This window comes from Netta rufina (genome assembly GCF_964035555.1).
Source record: "Netta rufina genome assembly, chromosome: Z".
NCBI classification, from domain to species: domain Eukaryota; kingdom Metazoa; phylum Chordata; class Aves; order Anseriformes; family Anatidae; genus Netta; species Netta rufina.
In genome coordinates, this window is record NC_140126.1 from 5,323,007 (window position 1) to 5,342,478 (window position 19,472).

At 41.9% G+C, this 19,472-nt stretch overlaps 1 protein-coding gene across 3 annotated transcripts in view; it reads right to left on the reverse strand.

The window, feature by feature from the left end:
- The window catches only part of UBAP2 (ubiquitin associated protein 2), a 117,572-nt gene that overhangs the window by 91,713 nt on the left and 6,387 nt on the right, over positions 1-19,472 (reverse strand). For all 3 annotated transcript variants that reach the window (XM_084305177.1, XM_084305178.1, XM_084305176.1), the window contains exons 2-3: positions 3,845-3,984; positions 9-86 (exon numbers count right to left, since the gene is read on the reverse strand). In XM_084305177.1, the coding sequence (XP_084161303.1) occupies positions 9-86; positions 3,845-3,943 (177 nt within the window). In that variant the 5' untranslated portion in view covers positions 3,944-3,984. The remainder of the gene's footprint in view (positions 1-8; positions 87-3,844; positions 3,985-19,472) is intronic.

The window sequence follows — 19,472 nt, forward strand, 5'->3', positions numbered from 1 at the left end:
AAACATACTTGTTTCACTTTATCTTCAAAATCCGCGTCGTTCTTATCGTAGATCATCTGAGCAAGGCGAATCTGTTCTGCTGTTGCCTGAAAAAAAAAAAAAGCAAACATCCAATAAAGTTCATAAAAAGTAACAATATCCTTTGAAGAAGTATCTCCTGGTATCACTGTCTTCTCTCCAGTTTCTCAAAGAGAACCAACACAACAAGCACTGAGGTGCTACAGGGAAAGGACTAACACTTCCTCTTCTACATTCATTTTACATTAAAATAAGTTTACTGGAACAGAAGCAATTTCAACACTTGGCTTTGATGCTTGAACTACAGTTACAGGCCATTACATAGATAACTACATAATAAAAGGAAATTTACTGTGGAAGTCTATGTTTTGATACTCCTTTATTTAGTAACTATCACTGCAGAGTTAAAGTTTTATGATAAAAAAATGATTTTTTCTAAATTAACCTCATCTCTGATGATGCCCACTCGCATCATCTCCCATAACTCTACCAAGAACGTGACCGTAGATTTATGAGCGCTTAGAAGAAGACAGGGTTGCACCTCAAGACTCTGCCTGTGAACAGCTGCACTAATACTTACTTCTGAATATTAGTAAAGGATCTTGCTATTTATGATATATTTGGTGCCTCTGTGACATTTCTGGACCACAAAGCCACACTCACAACTTCTCCAGAAGTTGTCAGACTAAAATGGATGGATGCAGGAAAACATCATAAATCCTAATATATTACGGTTGCCCCACAAAGAAAGCAACTCAACACCAACTAATGTCTCAGCAGATACAGCTACTCTTCATAGCACGGCATTTGCAGTCCACTTGAACTGGATTCCCATGAAAATGCCAAAGATAACTGTATGTTACATGATCCTGAACCTAATTTGATTTCTGCTCAAATAGAAAAGATGTCTGTCTCTTGCTGGAGAAGGCTGATATTGAAGAGCCAAGACACAAAATGTGCGTTCATGTGCTGCAAAATACTTCTTCATTAACAAAGGGACCCCTTCATCCACTGAAATTTCTTGAATAAAAGAATCCATCCCGGGCAGCTGGTTGAACCCCACCTTTCAGAGTATCACTTCAGAGAACACCAACATGTTCTGAGCCTCAGGAGTTTGACTCAGCCCCACACTGCTCTGCTGTTGGAGTTTACCACAAATACAAGCTCTGGAGAAGGTCGCCAAGTGCAAACACTGAGAAGAGTCTAAAAATTACTCCACCATACACCATCAGCTGCTTATTTGCTGAGAAGTTACTGCAGCTGTCCCAGTTCCTTGAGGGAAGTGACATTTGCCATGCTGAGAGGCAATGTTCCAAGACAATTAGTGTTCGTAACAGAGTTAAGCACGCCGCGCTATTTCACATTTCCCAAGTAGCATGCTGACAGCTCCCCACGTCAGCTGGTAACACAGAGAGACTACCCTGGAGTTCCCAGCTCCAAGCCCTGTGATACCCAGAGCACTGCACCGCCACGGCAGCCTCACAGCCCTGCACAAAGAAACCCTTGCTTGGTGTCTTGCTACAAAGAGGAAGTGTCCATCACATTCAGGACTCACACCTTACTGCATCCTTTTGCTCAGTCTCCTCAGGCCCAATGTAATTTTTAAACTCAAGACATTTCCTTTACAGATATCCAGAAAAGAAAAATTCAGACAATGTAATTTCTGTACAGACATGACTGCATGTTTGATCAGAAACAGCCATTAAGATTCATTTATTGACTTTTTTTTTTTTTTTTTTTAAGTCCACATTAGACAGAAATACACCGATTTTATAACTCTATGAAATGCCTGACAATATCTTCAATTTTTCTGTGTAAGCAGAAAGCTTGGAAACTTGCTAATATTTATGCCAGTGGACTACACCCATACAGAACTGAATATCCAGAACAAAAACAAAGATGTTTTTATTGCACAAACACCAAATCATTGTCCCAAGAAGTTGTCCCACCCCAGCAACCAGATGTGTTTTGCTTTTTAAGGAATCATCTTTATAAGACTTCATTAACTTATAAAGTAGTATAAAACTTTACTCAACCTTGTAAGATACACTATCTTTGCAGTGTTAGGGAAGGTTACTTTCAATTAACACCTTAGAACTTCCAGAAAACAGAAACAAACAAAACACAAAATTAAATGATAGTAACAGGCTCAGATCTGATAATAAATGGTGTATTTACTATCCAGATGCAAAGGAAAATATCTGCAGTGTAACTTCTTAAATAACTGAAATTATGATCAATGGGATACAACATTGAAATCTCCATTTGGGAAAGCAACATTCTTCTAGCTTCAGAAATCAGTGGTGATTAAACAATATTACATATTTCTGTTGATCTCTAAATCTTGACTAAGCAGGAAGGCCCATCTGATCTCTAAAGAATAAAACGTATGGTGCTGTAAAACATAAATGCTGTGTATTAAATAGTCATCTTTTCCACTGAAAAGACCAAATCAGTATTCATTATGCAAGAAGTAGAAATAACGGATGAACAAAATGCAGAAAACGCTCAGTAAGACCAACTGTCTAAAACCACTCAATCACAGGTTGAGTGGAAAGGTTCTCCAGTAATCCTCAACACAACCTCCCACTGAGGGCAGGTCCCATCAGAGGAGTTGCCTGGGGCCAGTCAGAGATCCCACCACTTCTCTAATCCTCATTCCACTATTTGACCACCTTCATAGTAAACTTTTTTCATGTAATAGCTGGAATTTCCAGTGTTCCAACTTGTGCCATTGCTCCTCAGGTCCCACAGGCTTGTTCACCTGTGGGTTCCTCAGATGTCCTCAAACCTGGTCTTCTGCTACAGAGGGTGGAACTTTGTTCCCCTCCTTGATGATATCCCTATCATCCTCCCAGGATGTGTCCCCCTTTTTTTGTGCTTTAGTTTGGTTAGGAGGTCAACCTGCTCACTACGCTCTTGCTGCCTTACTTTTTACTAAAAACAAATTCATCTTCACCTATTGAAAACCACTTTCTAAATCCACACATTAGTATGAATCACCAGTAAGCAAAACACTGCAATTCATGGAGATGAGGGCTTGAGCTCAAATAATTAATACTGTATAAAACAGGAAGGAAGCCTCTCCACGTTAAAGATCAGTCTGGAAAACAATAAAAGACACCATTTCCCAGGAGAACACCTCTAGACTGATGCATTCTCTGCCAGCAGAGAACTGAGGCAACTCTTGAACTGAGTCCAATTTTGGAGAAGTACCTGACAAGAGAATAATGAGTTGCCAGAAGCAGAAACATTTTGCACTCTCTGTAAGCTAGAGAAGTACACAACTTAACTACTCTGCTGCTGAAAATCAAGACAACGAGCTAATCTCAGATACTCAAAGATACTTTTAGATGATCTTCACTTCACTTTCTGTGAAGACGCAGCACAAAAAGTGTAAGATTCTGTGACTTGCAGATAGGCTGAATCACGCTGTGGAACGCAGCATGTATCCAATAAAGCTACTCCCACCCACCCAAATGCCTGTATCACCCAGAAACCTTTTATCATCATGAGAATAGCATACAGAGGAGAAAATCTGAGGACACCAGGGTCACAGAACAAAAATCCTGAGACAAGCATAGGCACAGAATTCCTCACTGATGGGAAATACTGTTGAAAAACACTATGGTCATTTAGAGACACAAATACAGGAACAATTTAAGGCTGTGGAAGATTACTGAGCAATTAAAGTAAGATGTCAAACATACTCTTCCAAACTAAGTCTCTAATTCTATCTTTTCTTAGTTTTTACTGACTTGTGGAAGAGATGCATATCATTACATGCTTACTTTGAATTCAAAGATGATTATACAGTGGCACGTACCTGTACTACTTGTTTCTGTTGTTGTATTGGCTGCGTGGTTGAAATTTGCGTTTTGTCCCGAGTGCCCCGGGTACGTTCACTGCCCACCGAAGTCATCATATACAGTATATACAAAACAATGTATGTACAAAATAGAAAATCTGAAAGAGAAAGAAGAGCATGAGTTAAGGCATGGCTCCGATTCAATACGTAACATACAACCGCAGTAGCTTCAGCTTTACTTGTCTTTACCAGGAATTCTGGTAAAGGCAAGATTCCTGAGAACGGAGCTTAAAAGTATTGGATTTATCATACAGTCTTCAAAGTAAGAGGAGGGAACAGAGTGGATAAAAAGCATTCTTATCAGTTGACAGTGGTCTGTATAGATCTGGGAGATGCAGTCTGCAAGTACAGACTTTTCCATGTTTTTAACACAGACTTTTCTATCTGCTACTCTGCTGGGATTCCAGCTCCAGCTGTAGGACTCCTTCACTTTCTATCGTCTCTCCTGTCCTTTTTTGATGCCTGAAATTTCACCACATTTGTACCCACTCAGAACACTAATGTAAACATCAGATTCACAAACCATACTGTTCTTCTCTTCCCTATCATTAAATCTTTCCTACACATATAAGGAGGTCACTGCCAACACCCACTTGACTCCTCATCCCTCATTTGTAAGAGAAATGCTGATCCTTGCCTTTAAATCCAGGCTCCATAGACAGCATTTGTTTTCTGTTCTCCCTCATACTCACAGAAACCATATACCAAACTACCTGTTACTCTGCTTCAAATGTACTTTTGTTGTACGTGTTCAAAAAGAAAACCCAACCCCCCTACACACTCACACACACACACACACACACACACACCAGTGCTATCTTGTCTCTGGCAGTCAGCTGTCACTTCAGTTCATCCTCCATCACTAGAAACACTCAAAAAAAGTTTCTTACTCTTCTGTGTTTGTATGGCACCTAACACAGAACTACCTGATGAATACATGGCTTTTAGCAGCTCTGATAACTGAACACAGATCTCAGAACAGTCGTGGTCAACCACCCAGTTTCTGTCCCCATGACACTGGGAAGTAAAACTGCCAATTTATGGAACCAAAGACAATCTGCAAGTGGTGCCACCTGGGCAGAAGATGCACAAAGCTGCAGAGTCCTTTTTCTGCCCCTCCAGCTCACAACCTGGCAGAGCAAATTGCTCTGGCACAAATTTGGTGTTGCCAAGCTCAAGGTAAGATAATGCTCAGATGAAAACTGACCAAACCACTATGACTGCATGGATGAGGATGCGTTTGGTACCAAACAGGTCACCAGCCTTCAAAAGTAGTAGGTATCCAAAAAATAGTTGCAACACACTGTCACTGTTCAAACACTGATCCCCAGTGCTCAAGAGCCTCACCTACATATCCAAAAGACAATTAACCCTATTGTGATCTTCAGTTTAGAAATACATTTTGGTTGACCAAAATTGATCCCAATACTGATTTTTTTTTTTTATGTGATAGTTAAAGCCTTCAATAGAGCCTGAGCAGAAAGTCTATTTCCATGAACTCTTACATATTTAACAAGAAAAGGCCTGCCTTTACCAGGAACTGACCGTAGTATGATCTGAACAGGAACACAGTGTTTCTCCAGCTTCATGAATACATTCACCAAAGCCAAGCTGTTTTGCAGTCCCTTCGGGTGGTCTAACTTGGGTGTCTGCAAAAGGCCCAAACAAACAGACCTTGGGAGCACCGCGTATAGACAGCGAGGCACGGTCAAAGGGGGGTAACTCAAGTTCCTGACAGTGTTCCACAGAAAAGAAAATATTAAGCAGCTGTGGAGATACTCCGAACGATGAGTTCGACTCTCTGCCCATGGCTGTCCACTGATATTTTAAACATGTTACAGACTGTCCTCTGAGTCAGCAGCAACAACCACTTTCTCTGCGTTCTTATCTGCTTGGTAAGCGATGCTGACTGGACTTCCAGTGCCTTAAGGCTGATTTAATTTTGTGTACACTAAAGATGACCTTTGGTTTTCTTTGAGGGTCAGTTTTGTTTGTTTTTAAGATCAGTCTGCTCATTACAGTTTGAATCTAGTAAAAGTGAGACAACCCCCCTGAAGACAGAATTTGACAGCGAGCACTAACCTCTCCAAAAGCCAAGCCAACATTTCCAAACACGATTGTATGCAATCAGCACACAAAGTTCTGCTGAAAAATTCTAACTCCACTGGGTCTAAATTTGTTCATCACTTCTGAATAAGTCACGTTTATATTGATTGTGGTACCTAGAACTTCTAACATACTTCAAACGCTAATTTCTCTGCTTTCAATAGACAGAGCTCCTCTAAATACTGAGATCCATGTTCTGGACGTGACTGGGGCACACACACACTAAAAAAGGTTTTTATTTGTTTGTAAAGCATATGTTCAACTGCAGCACACAGTTCAACACCCAGGCAATGCATGGTTGCAAAAGTGTTTTTTTCTCTCCTCCATAACACACGCTGAGCCACAGCTGTTTGAGCCATGTTTGTTTTTCCAGAGGGAAGAATACTTGAAGGAAAAATGAAGGCACAGAAATGTTTGAAACACTCCTGAAGGTGTGCAGCAAGATCAGCTTGCCAAGGGGAACAGGGCCAGACAGTCCAAGAGAATAACAGGATCTTTGAAGCAGATCCTATCCTTGCAGCCTATGGCAGCAGCACCAGGTCTGAAGATCCCATCAAGCCACCAAGGACGTGCTATAACCCATTTCAGATGCATCAGCATCTGCTTCAGACCCAAACCACCCTTAAAAGCAGAAACGACAGCCAGATGCAAAGAGGGCAGGAGCAGCAAAGCTTCGAGATGCCCCCCGGCAGCTGCAGGGCTCGATCCCACCAGCAGCAGGGCAACGTCACACCACCAGCGGCTGGAGCTTCGAGCACCGGGTGGGGTGTTATTGTTAACAAGATGGGGCTCAACACGAACACTGCCTCGCTCACACAGCAGTTGTCATAGCAATGAGTAGGGTATTACAAACCGAGGAACTTCATTTTAACTGCTGATCAAATGAGGAAAGAAGATTTGAGACAAAGACAATTCTTAATTAAACATCTGCTTAATAAAGATCAGGAAAATGTTCAGAGCAGCAGATGTTTCTGCTTCCATGTCAAGGTCTGGCTCAGTTCAGAAGTCCCTCATCAGCAGTTAATGCTTGACCTTGTAAACACATCGCAGCTCCAGTAAGCAGCCCAAAGAGCTGTATTTTGAAGAAATAGAGGCATTAGCAATAGAGGCACATTAAACAAAACAGGCCCCCTGAGCACAAAATGAGAAGAAAGCCTTAGAGACCAGACTTCCCAAAACTGTCATGTAAAGAAAGTAACCACACTTGCTTTCTTGACAGTTAAAAAAATTGCTTGTTTATATCAGTGGAAAAAGGTTTACAATCCAGTACCCCCAGAGGAAGACTGCCATTACATAAACAAAACCAAACAAAAAACAATTTACAAAAAAAAGTAACAGAATTGTTCGGAGCTATGTTTAGCTTCTCAAACACAAGAAAACTCAAATCTCAGCACTTCCTCCTAAAGCCAATAACTAGACTTAAAAATGAAAAGAAGGTCTTTTCAAAGGAAAATCATCTCAAGGTTGCTGTCTGTGCAGCAAGCCTTTACAGATAAAGCAGCAGATAAATTATTGCATAATAAGCCACCACCAGACTGGTGATGGAATGACAACAACTATTCTAGCACCCAAAAAGGGAAATGTTGGTAACAACACCCAACTTTTCTAGGACAAAGAAATCCTAGCCCTACACATCTCCGCACCCAAGTCACATTCAAGAAGTTGCATTTTGAGTTTGGGTTTTTGAAAGAATAAGACGAAGAATCAATGAGTAACTGTCCTGGTTTCAGTTAGAACAGAATTAATTTTCTTCCTAGTAGCTGGTGGAATGCTGTGTTTTGGCTTAGGATGAGAAGAGTGCTGATAACACCCCGGTGTTTTAATTGTTGCAGAGCAGTGCTTATACCAAGCCAAGGACATCTCAGCCTTTCGCTCTGTCCTGCCAACAGGCAGGCTGGGGGGTGCAGTAAGAGCTGGGAGGGGACAGACCCAGGACAGGTGACCCAAACTAGCCAAAGGGGTATTCCATACCATCTGGGGTGATGCTAAACAATATATAGGGGTGGCTAGCCGGGGGGAGGGGGCCGGACTGCTCGGTTAGGCTGGGCATCGGTCAGCGGGTGGTGAGCAATTGCATTGTGCATCACTTGTTTGTACATATTATTAGTAGTAGTACTATTATCATCATTGTATTATTATTATTATTATTATTATTATTATTATTATTTTCCTGTCTTATTAAACTGTCTTTATCTCAACTCACGGGCTTCACTTTCCATTTCTCTCCCCCGTCCCAGAGAGGGAGGGGGGAGGGTGAGCGAACAGCTGCGTGGTGTTTAGCTGCCAGCCGGGTTAAACCACGACAGTAACCAATCACATTATCCATGCAAAAAGCAGGTTTATGAAGCTATCATGATGCTTTCCTTGATCTTTTGTTCAAGTTTCCCTGGGCAAGAAATCTAGACTCCAGAAAGTCAGAAAAACTCGAGATGCACAGAATACCAATCGTCTTGAAGTGTGGCAGGCCCTGCAAGACGCAGTACATCTGCTGCTGAACTTCCAGGGACAGGCCCAGCGCTGCAATACCACTGACTTTCAAGAACCCTTCTGAAGTTAAATATTCACTTCCATCAGCTGAACAAAACATTTGCAGTTTCAATTCTTTTCCTGAGGCAGTCTCAAAAAAGTTATTTTCTTGACTCTGGACACGGAGCTGTGATGAAGAACACTGCAGAAATCTGCGTGAACACCTTAGAAGCGCAATTGCTTTTTTATGCTCTAATCACAAAGCTACTCAGTCAAGAATTTCATGCAATGACAGGGCTGGAAAAAGGCTGCAGGACACTGCTTTATGATGGCATGGCTACCATACCTGTACAATTAGGCCAGATTTTATTGCCACAGCAGTAGCGTGACATGACCATGAGGAAAAAGCGTGGGGATAAAACTGGCTGCTAAGCATTGATGCAATGCATTTCCCTCAAGTGCTGTTGTCTAAAGAACTTCACTACTTTTATTATGGCTTGAAAGGGAAAAAGAGTTTGCTAGAGTCAGATGTTCAGGAAGAGTGCTGATTACTCAGGGTCTGTAGTGCCCCAAACCATCAATACCAAACCTGAGCTCGTGGATCCTGAGAGGGTTTCTGTCTCATTTTACCTTCTTCTGCAGTAAATAGGAAGAATAATGATGGCCAGGAGTAGACCTCCATCACTTGCAGAGTACAATTTCTGTCTCTTTGGTCCTCTCTTACGTTTCACCACAAGACAAGGACTTGAGGACTGCTGGGAGTGGCCAGCAGTCAGTCCAAGTACAAACAAAAGCCTAACAGATACACTTCCAGTTGTCACGTTCACAAAGCTTATAGAACAGGCTGTTGCATACCAGTACCCACCTTTCTTAAATGCCACCAAGTTGTTGCTTGAAATTACTATTCTGCATCAGACTCGGTAAATTTGTAATTAGCTAAGAGCACATCCCTGATCTAAAAGAATTGATCACTCCTCAACAGATCAAAAAATAAAAAACTTATCTCAAGGCTTACTGTTCCTAAGCAAGTGTTATGGAAAGGAAGACAAATGCAGGAATAGGTGCTACAAATAAAACAACAGACAGCACTTTTTTGGAAGAGAGCAGTGCTCAGTCTTCAAAAGACTGGAGATGTGTAAAGGCTGCTCACGTACCTGGGGCCACTCTGAAAAGACTGGTGTGGTAGGGGCACTGAACAGTGCATGTTTTTCACCAGCAGAGCAGGTTTCAATCACGGAGTTAAGTAATACCATTAATATTAAAAAAAAAGCTAATCTCATAATATTAATCTTTGCTATTATCCTAGTGTCTCTGCCTAACAGACACTGTTTTACATTTTCGTATGTGCTGGTGATTATCCAAGCTTTAATAAAAATCTGCCAGCTGCATCCAATAAACATTGAGTGGACTTGTCTTCATCATTTCTTTATAAATATTCAAACTTCAGAAGCAACAAGCGCCCTTATTCACACAGAAACTTTTGAAGGAGGAATCTACTTTTCCCCAAATTTTCATAGATCAGAAAAGAAAAACAAGACAACCACACTAAAAATAAGAAAAAACATGATCGACTTCTGTCCAGGACTTCATCTTTTGTACAACCAACACAATCTTCAGACTGCTAAGAAACAAAAAAAAAAAAAAAAAAAAAAAAAAAAAAAAAAAAGGTATCAGAACCTACCCAGCCTCACTGCTGTCAGAGGACAACACTCATTAGTGACCCTGCAGAGCCAAGAGGCACAAAGTACCCTACAAGATTCAGAGGACTTGGCCTGATGCTTCAGGTATCGATTACCTCCAAAGTCACTACTCTCATCTTGTTGCCATTCTGCTAGAAGAATGCCACTTAAGATAGCAGCTGGCTGGGCTTCCACACACAGGAAGAATCAAGTATTGCTCCCTGCCCTAATTATTTATATGGGATAACTATATTTATCCCGTGTTTGCGAGATGCATTAGTTATCAGCACTTACCATTGGCTGTAATGAAGCTTTAAGAAACGACCCAGAAAGACTTAATTGCATGTTATTTCTCATCTAAGCATCACTCTCAGGTCTACCCAAACCAGACAATCTTGCTAGACCATAGCAAAGACCAGACCACAAAATGGGGTAGGAGCAAGCTCACTTCTGAACTATGATTTTCTGCTGAGGAGCATTTTAAGGAAGGTCCTTTCCTGGTATTCTAGGACCCAAAGAAAAAAATTAAATAGTTTCCTGTTATCTTTGATGGAAGGACCCCATTTCTTGCCCTTTATCACAAGAACAGCTTTTCTTATGTTAACCCTCTCTACAAACTACAAGAGGAAAAGCTAATCTTCACTGATCACACTCTGCTTTCCTATTTTTAGGCTATGAAAATAGCAAAAAATGCTGGCTAAGTCAATACACAGCATACTCACTGTTTATCCCATTGCTACTACATTCAGCGGTGAAGAACCAACAGTATTTACAAATCTCTTTATGTCTCTTTCTCTGAGTTCGTCCCCCACAAAAGAAAAAAATGCAAGTCAGTGAAGGAACAATAAAAAGGAAAACCCCCCTGGTGTTTTCCCTAACATTTCCTGAGTAATGTCCACTAAAAGCGAACTGTGTCTTCAACTTCACGCAAAGAAGCTGCTCACAGAACAGTACTGAAGCCTCCTCGACCCCTGCAATAAATACTCAGATTGAATTAGATGATACATTACAAGGAGGCCTGTAAAAAAAATTAACTAGTACTTCAAAAAAGGAAAGCTTTATTGCAGCTGAGGAAAAACCGAACTGGCAGGTTTGTCAGGGTTGAAAATCATTACCCTGCGCAGAGAGAACTCACACAGCCTTGCTGAAGTCACACACAACCTGAGGACAGCTAAGCAGAGTTTGGGACAAAAACCCACGGCCACAGTTTTAGTTTTACTACACGATTTCAACCAACTGGTTGTATATTAGTTCCACGTGCAGCAAAGGGAGAACCTAAAACATTTGTACCATTAAAACTCAAGTTTCACCTTGCCATCTAACACCACACAACTGCAAACCCTCTCCAGAAATTGCACTCCTGCTTCCCTCCTCCTTAACCACATAATATTGCTACTTCCCTTCCATCAGTCTAATGATTGTGCAGCTGCAAAGTGAGCTGACCCAAGAGCAAACTAAACCCTCTAAAAACAAAATAGCGGGGCAGTTGGATAAGCTTACCAAATGGAAAACTATGTAGCTATGCAACTGCTCAATCTGACACAAGGGGTAGGGAATGAGGTCACAGGGAAATGGGGAACATGCATCTCAGCAGCCACACGCCCTTATCATGTATGTAAAGAGCAACGTTTCACATTTTGTCTTCATGGGATCCTGAACAGAGAGACTTTATCCTGATCCTGCCCCCTGCACACAAAAAAAATCATTAAAATAACTTGTAAACTATTTGAAAAAAAAAGAAAAATTCACAGGAAGGGACTTTGCCAGCAGGGTGACCTTGAATATATTGCTATTTTACAGCATATACAGTCTTTGGATCGACAGTGAGAAAACAGAGATGTTCATCACCTTTCCTGAGGAGCAATCCTTTGTGCCCAGCCTCCTGGATGCCCGTTAGTATTCACTTGTTGTGAGGAAGGACCTTATAAGACTTTGGAGGTGCTTCTATCCAACGAAAAAGGAAGATACCAACCAACGTCAGGACAGTTCGCCTACCACAACACATGTCCATCTAGAAGTCAGTCCTTTCCCCTCATCATACAAGCATCTTTCTGCATTCGGTTTCAGACACTAAATCTAACTACTCAAGCTATCCTAAAGCAATTTAACCAGCAATCTTTAATGACTCTGTACAGAGGGCTGAGTTTTCAGTGCTTTTGCTGGTCATCTTGACATTCCCCTTCACAGGTCTAACAAGCCTAACATCCATCCCTCCTCCACCTAAAGCCCTACCTCGGAAAGGCTCGCTTCCTCCACCAGCTCATTAACTTACTGCAGGCCCTGCATGGGGAGGGAGGCAGCAAGCCAGACAGACAGACGTGTCTGGAAAGACAGGGCTGGCTGCCTTGGAAGGTCTTCACATGGCTCCTTCCACCAAAGGCGGCTTACTGCAGACTAATAATTTGTACAGCTTTCTTCTATTCTCTTTGAGATGAGCTCAGGGGTCAGCTAGAAGCCTGGGTGAACTCAGGACACACACACACACAGAGGTGAGGAGATAACTGCAGAGCATGAACCAGACAAGTTATGGATGTTCTCTTCATAGACTACATGTAAAGGATGTATGATCTCAGGTCACGCTCTGGTTAAGCTATCAATACCGCAAGTAAAAAGATACCTAAGCAGCCAAAGCACTTCAGATAAGACTGGTGTCGACCACTAAAGCTGCACCGTGGCGTGTTCCTCTATTAACTGCGACTGACTTGTCTCAAAACCACTGCGCCCCACACCTCTAGTAACAGTGTCAGCAGGATGCTTTCAAAGCAGTTTAAGTGTGGTTAACATTAGGGTACAACGCGGGACATAAGAACGCATCAAGGACACGTCAGGCTTGCACCTGTCAGTCCCACCAACTGGAAGGCACAGCAGTTAAACAAGCTTTTGGTGGATCTCCTACCTGTCAATCGCTACCATTACCACCACGTTATCTGTACCCACAAGATGAGTAGTTCATGAAACAGCAAACACAAAAGACCAGCTGTTAAATCACAACAACAAAAAATAACTTAACTAGGAAAGTTAATCATAGTTAAAACTGGTACCATAACTAAAGAAGATGCTGAACTGCCACAGGGGAGGAAAGGACAAGTATTAGGGACTGTCAGCTCTGGCTACTGAACTTCAGAAAGGTGCATTGCAGTGATTTGCTCCCGCATAACAGCCCATATCTAAACAGCCCCCCAGATTAACCCCATTTTACACACAAACAGCCCCGTAAGACTCAGGGTGAAAGCCAGGCACTCCAAGCAGCAGAAAGAAGCAGCTAACACGAGCTGGTAGCCGGGCCACCATGCAGACCCCAGCATTTGCTCTGAGCAGGGTCCCATCACCGCGGTGGCGTGCAGGGAGCGGCGCTGGCTGCAGGGCATGGTGCTGCCAAATCACGACCTCGCTCTGTGTTCTCCCTGCCCCCTCCGGCTGCCTCCCGCGTCGCTGCACCGCGCTTCTCCTGGAACGGCTTCCAAAGGAATTCTCTGAATAGAAACAGATACAAGCAGCAGGGCTAAAAATAGACAAGTACGAGCTGAGACATTTATGACGTCCCCAAACTGGTGGAAACACGCTCAACTGCCTCAAAAAAAAGGTACCGAGTTGTTTCACACTACAACGGACGCCGAGGAACAAAGTAGGGAGTGCCACCAAGAAGCGAGCTGGAAGGGGAGGGGGCAATTGTGACTTGCAACACCGTCATCAGATCACGTTACAGCGCTCGAGACAAAAAGCAATGGTTAAATTACAAACCACAAGTGAAATAAAAGCAAATGCACAAAGTAACCCGTGAGGCTGCTCCTCTGAAAAGGCATTAAAACCTCCCAATATCAGACTTTGGAGCCTAGCTTCAGAGTTTTGGTGGCAACACTGAAGAGCTCAGATGTAATTCGTACGTCTCTACCAAACCCTGCTTCTTGAACTAGATCCTCGGGGAAAAAACAGCAAGACTGATACTTGTGGAATATTCACATTCACAAAAACAATGTAAACCAGGAGTCTCGCTGACAAAAAAATCCTTTGAATACAGAAGGATACTCCTGAATATGTTCCTGTAACTTCCCCAAGATCATATTTCACAGGGGTCATCTTAAGCAAGAGAAGAATCCACCAGAATAAAAACTTTGACTGACTTATACCATACGTCACTCAGTAAACAGTAAAATAACAATATAAAGTTGTATCATCTGGAATAAAAAGTTCCAGAAGGAAGAAAAGAAACAATAGTTTCTAAGGCAGCATTAAAAGTTTCCTTCCTTAACTATCTTAAGCTTTTACTGTGCATAAAAACCTGATGAAAACTCATGGCCGTCTGGTCCAACTGAAAAAAAAAAAAAAAAAAAAAACATCTTTAGGAGTCTTTTAGCCCCATACACACCGTTCCAGCCTCCCACCGTCTTTTTTTTTTTTTAAACCTGTCTTGGCTGCCACTCACTTTCTGCCTGCAGCAGGAGGCTCTCACTCCTCTCACCAAACCTCCCCAAACCACTCCAGTTCACAACACAGGTGGAGAATCTGCATAGAATCCTGGATTTTGCAAAACATGTGTGTTTTTTTTTTCTTCATTCCAAAATATCCTTTCTATCAACGGACCATTAAGAAATTTGTTTTTTCAATTAATTTATTCACTTGTTTTCATAAAGCTTACTTTCTATTTCAACTGTGTCTTCTTGCATTTTGCAGGATCATTTATCACAGCACTGGCTCTGTAGAGGTATGCCAACTTCTCACTGTACAACACATTAAAATGCCCAGGATGCATTTTCTAGAACATCCTCAGAAGGCATTAGCCACCTGTCTATTTTACCAACCATCCAAGAGACCAAGCACTGTGCTGCAAGATCAAGTCACTTTTGACAGAAGTGGGCTCTTCACATCTCGGTTTCTGAACCAGCTAGCTTATTCATATTAAGTGCAGCACCTCGCCCTTAGCACACACGTGAGCCCTGAGATTGCATCTGGAATACACACACTGTTAATTGCAGCATACAACTCTAGCAACAGCATTTAAATATTACAGGTATCAGCTTTAGCTATTATACGGTACCTATAAAAACATCACTGAACAAATGCTTTGGCAGTGACTATCTTTTAAACCATTTCAGCAGATGTGTTGTAAACACCAATTTCACCCTAACAAAACAAAAAGCTGTGCAGATGTGAATAGCAAGCAAGGGGTGAGCAAGGGATAAGCAAGATAAAACATTACAAGTTTTAAAAGTTGCATTACAAGCTTAAATAGCAGTTGTTTAATCACCGCAATAATTTTCAGCCATTTACGGAATGTTATGTAGAAATCCTAGCAAAACAGGGGACTGTTACTTTCTGTAAAAGCCACGATGACACTGTAAATAAATTAAGAAAGCAATGGTAGGGAAGTTTAAAATGCAGAACATTTTAAAGACGGTCTCAATTTAACACAAGGGCCATTTTCATGTTCAATGTGCACGCTGCGCAAAATACAGCTTTTTGAAAACTAGTGAGGACAAGCTGACACATGGTGAAGGTAAGTTACAATTGAGAGGTCAAAAAAAAGCAACTCACCATTTCACATGCCTCCTCCGCTAACAGCAAGAACCTTGAAAAGTCTACTTATCTAAGAGGGCAGCATTCACCCAAAGCTGCAATCAGTAACAAGTGAAATATTAAAAAGTTACTGTCACTATTTGGGCATCTGCAGGGGCTTGGAGGTGCTCACAAGGATGGGGGCCTCAGACGTGCAGGTACTGCCCTTTTGGTCTCTTTCACTTGTCTAAAACCTGGACAACAATGCTTGCCAAATCTTCTGCTGTGCTGTAAAACTCTAGGGCAGACAGTATTAGCATGCCCAGAGCTTTGACATTCCAAAAAGAACCTTGAGTTTTTGAGATTTGTTGCCACGGAAGTTCCTGTGAGATCACAGCTACATCACATCACAGGAAGTTTCTCCCCAGGCTGGAATACAAGAACAGCAGAATGTGATGAAGCCGCTCTCAGTACATTGCATCTGAGAACAGCAATTTTAAGGAGAAACAAATTTTACTTCCCCTCATTCATGCAAGCCATTTGAAGAGTTATGAACACATCCAATGGAAACATTACGCCCTTTGCAGATTATTTTTTTTTCCAGAAAAAGAAGAGAAGAAAAAAGCATGTTTAAATAGATTATCTTGTTCCCATTGCCAGAGACATAAGGCAACTTCCCTTGAATCATTTTAAGTTGTCCAAATTCTACATATGATGAATAAAAGCCAGAAAATTCCCAGAAAGTTAAGCTTCAAGAGTAAGACCTTCCACAAGAGGTAAGCATTAATGTATATTCAAATGTGCAAGAACTTTTGAGAACAAAAACCTTTGTCCAGTTGAATCGTCACAATTCCCATCAAATTAAAAAAAAAGTAAAACAGAGCCCAAAGAATGCAACTGAACTGGGTCAGAAGAAAAACTAGGGTTAAACCTGGGGAGTCAAAAATCAACCCCACATACTCGTGGATCCACAAAAGGTTGTAATTTTACTTTATAGGCAACTAAAAATAAACCAATGTTTATCTGGGACTCACTTGTCAGTGAAGATTTCAACACAGTGAAACACAAGTTGCTGTTTAAAAGCTAAAGTATACTGATGTCAATCTAAAGTTTGTTCACTGTAAACAAGTATTTCTTTGGCCAAACTTCCCAAATCTTCAGTCAAACATCCAATTGCTGTGTAAGACTTGAAAGCTTAAATTCCCCCAAAAAAACAAAATTACTCCTCATTACCAGAAATCACCTTTTGTCATAACAAAAGTTTTTATTTTTAAAGGCACAATTTAATACTTCTATTTTTTTCTTTACTACCTGTAGTCTGTGATACAGGAAAGTATGATAGTGTTATAGTTAGCTTTCAGATTCTTGGAGCTGAAATGTTTTGGATTTAAATACAATTGGAAAATATTCATGACATCGTGGATATTTTTTTACATCAGTCCTAAGCACAATAAAATCTTAATTTTATACAGCCTTAGAAAAAATAAACTGATGGCTTCCTTCCACTTTTTGTTTTTTTTTTTTTAATTTGGGTCATTTAAAAATAATACAACATCTGAAACAAAGGAGTAGATGCTAAACATCAGTATTTTAACAAAACCTGATACATCCCAGAAGCTGAACTACTTAGAAATCCAATTTAAAATAGGCCCTGGAAGAGGTAAATGCATCACTTCTTCCCAATTGGTCTTTGAGATTTCAAGACAGCAGAGCTCCCCTCTTCGCTAGTCATAAAATCCCGTACTGGTATAAATATATCCCAACACACCTTTGGAAAAAACAGCCTAGTATAAAGCTCTATTTTCGGTCTTTTATGCATTGCCTTCAGCTTGATGTTTTTAGACTTCAGCTACGATAAAGCAAGTAGGGTTTAGATGTGCGTTTTGGCAAAGCTTTGCAGTTTGAGCTCTGCTTACATGAGGTCACTTCGCGTGGCAGAGAAATTGCGAAGTCTGAAGTCAAGATTCTTCAGGAAATGTAAGAGGTGGTTAAGGCCTGGTCTTAGTAAACAGAGGACTGAGTGAGTCTCTAAATGGAGCTGGCTTTCCCCACCATGAGAATGCCAGGAGAGAGCACTTATCCCTTCCCCTTCAACACTTCTCCCTCGGAAGAGAACAAAGGGATTATCTTAAATATATATATTTAAGATGTATTTCACAGTATGTCTGCTCACGTACAAACTTCTAGGAAAAAGGCAACTCAACAATGCTGTACTAAACAGACATAAAAGCAGAACAAAAATGCACTTACAGAAATACCAGGTACAGAGTGTCGTGGTTTAACCCGGCTGGCAGCTAAACACCACGCAGCCGTTCGCTCACCCTCCCCCCTCCCCCTCTCTGGGACGGGGGAGAGAAATGGAAAGTGAAGCCCGTGAGTTGAGATAAAGACAGTTTAATAAGACAGGAAAATAATAATAATAATAATAATAATAATAATAATAATAATAATAATAATAATAATAATAATAATACAATGATGATAATAGTACTACTACTAATAATATGTACAAACAAGTGATGCACAATGCAATTGCTCACCACCCGCTGACCGATGCCCAGCCTAACCCCGAGCAGTCCGGCCCCCTCCCCCGGCTAGCCACCCCTATATATTGTTTAGCATGACCCCAAATGGTATGGAATACCCCTTTGGCTAGTTCGGGTCACCTGTCCTGGGTCTGTCCCCTCCCAGCTCTTACTGCACCCCCAGCCTGCCTGTTGGCAGGACAGAGCGAAAGGCTGAGATGTCCTTGCCTTGGTATAAGCACTGCTCTGCAACAATTAAAACATCGGGGTGTTATCAGCACTCTTCTCATCCTAAGCCAAAACACAGCATTCCACCAGCTACTAGGAAGAAAATTAATTCTGTTCTAACTGAAACCAGGACACAGAGAAACAGAAATAAGGTACAAAACAAGGCCTTAACTTTCCAGCTGGCATTACTGCAGCCCAGCTGCTACACAGCTACACACTGAGCGACACTGGTTCATTGCTCTCTACAGCTACCTGAAAGAAAGGTGTGGGGAGCTGGGGGTCAGCCTCTGCTCACAGTTAATTAGCGATAGGACTAGAGGGAACAGCCTCAAGTAGCAGCAGGGGAGGTTCAGGCTAGAAATGAGGAGACATTTCTGCTCAGAAAGAGCAGTCAGGCACTGGGACGGGCTGCACAGGGAGGTGGTGGAGTCACCATCCCTGGGGGTGTTCAAGGAAAGGTTGGACGTGGTGCTTAGGGACAGGGTTTAGTGGGTGACAGTGGTGGTAGGGGTACAGTTGGACCAGATGATCTTGGAGGGCTTTTAATATCCTTAACGATTCTGTGATTCTAATACACAGTTGCAGGACCAAGTATTTCACTAGGCCAATGTAAGAAGGGGTGCAGAGAAGAGTTTCCCCTCTTCCTCCTGCCCAGGTGTGCCAGCAGGGCTCCCTATTCCCGTATTATTTCATTACTAACTTTCAGGGCAACTCAAAGCAGGAATTTTGTTTGTTTGCTGAGACACACCTAAAGCTCCCCGGCACTAATGACACTGTTTCTGCTGCAAGGAGCCAGACTCTGGATAATTTGAGCAAATCAAAGTAGAAACCCATCCTATCAGCGATCAAACCAAACTCTTCCCCCATCCCAAACCTGTCACGTAACCACCCCAAGCCACATCCTCCTCCTGCTCACCCACACTCCACTTGTTGCTTCTCTCCCTCAACACATTGCCTTAAGACCTGTTTAGTCAGAGGGAAAACACCATCAAAAGAGCATGCCGGCGACAGATCCCAACTTCTCTCTTACACAGTGCAGCAACTGGAAGGGGTGGAGGAGCCGCACATCATCCTGCAGTTGGGGTCTGT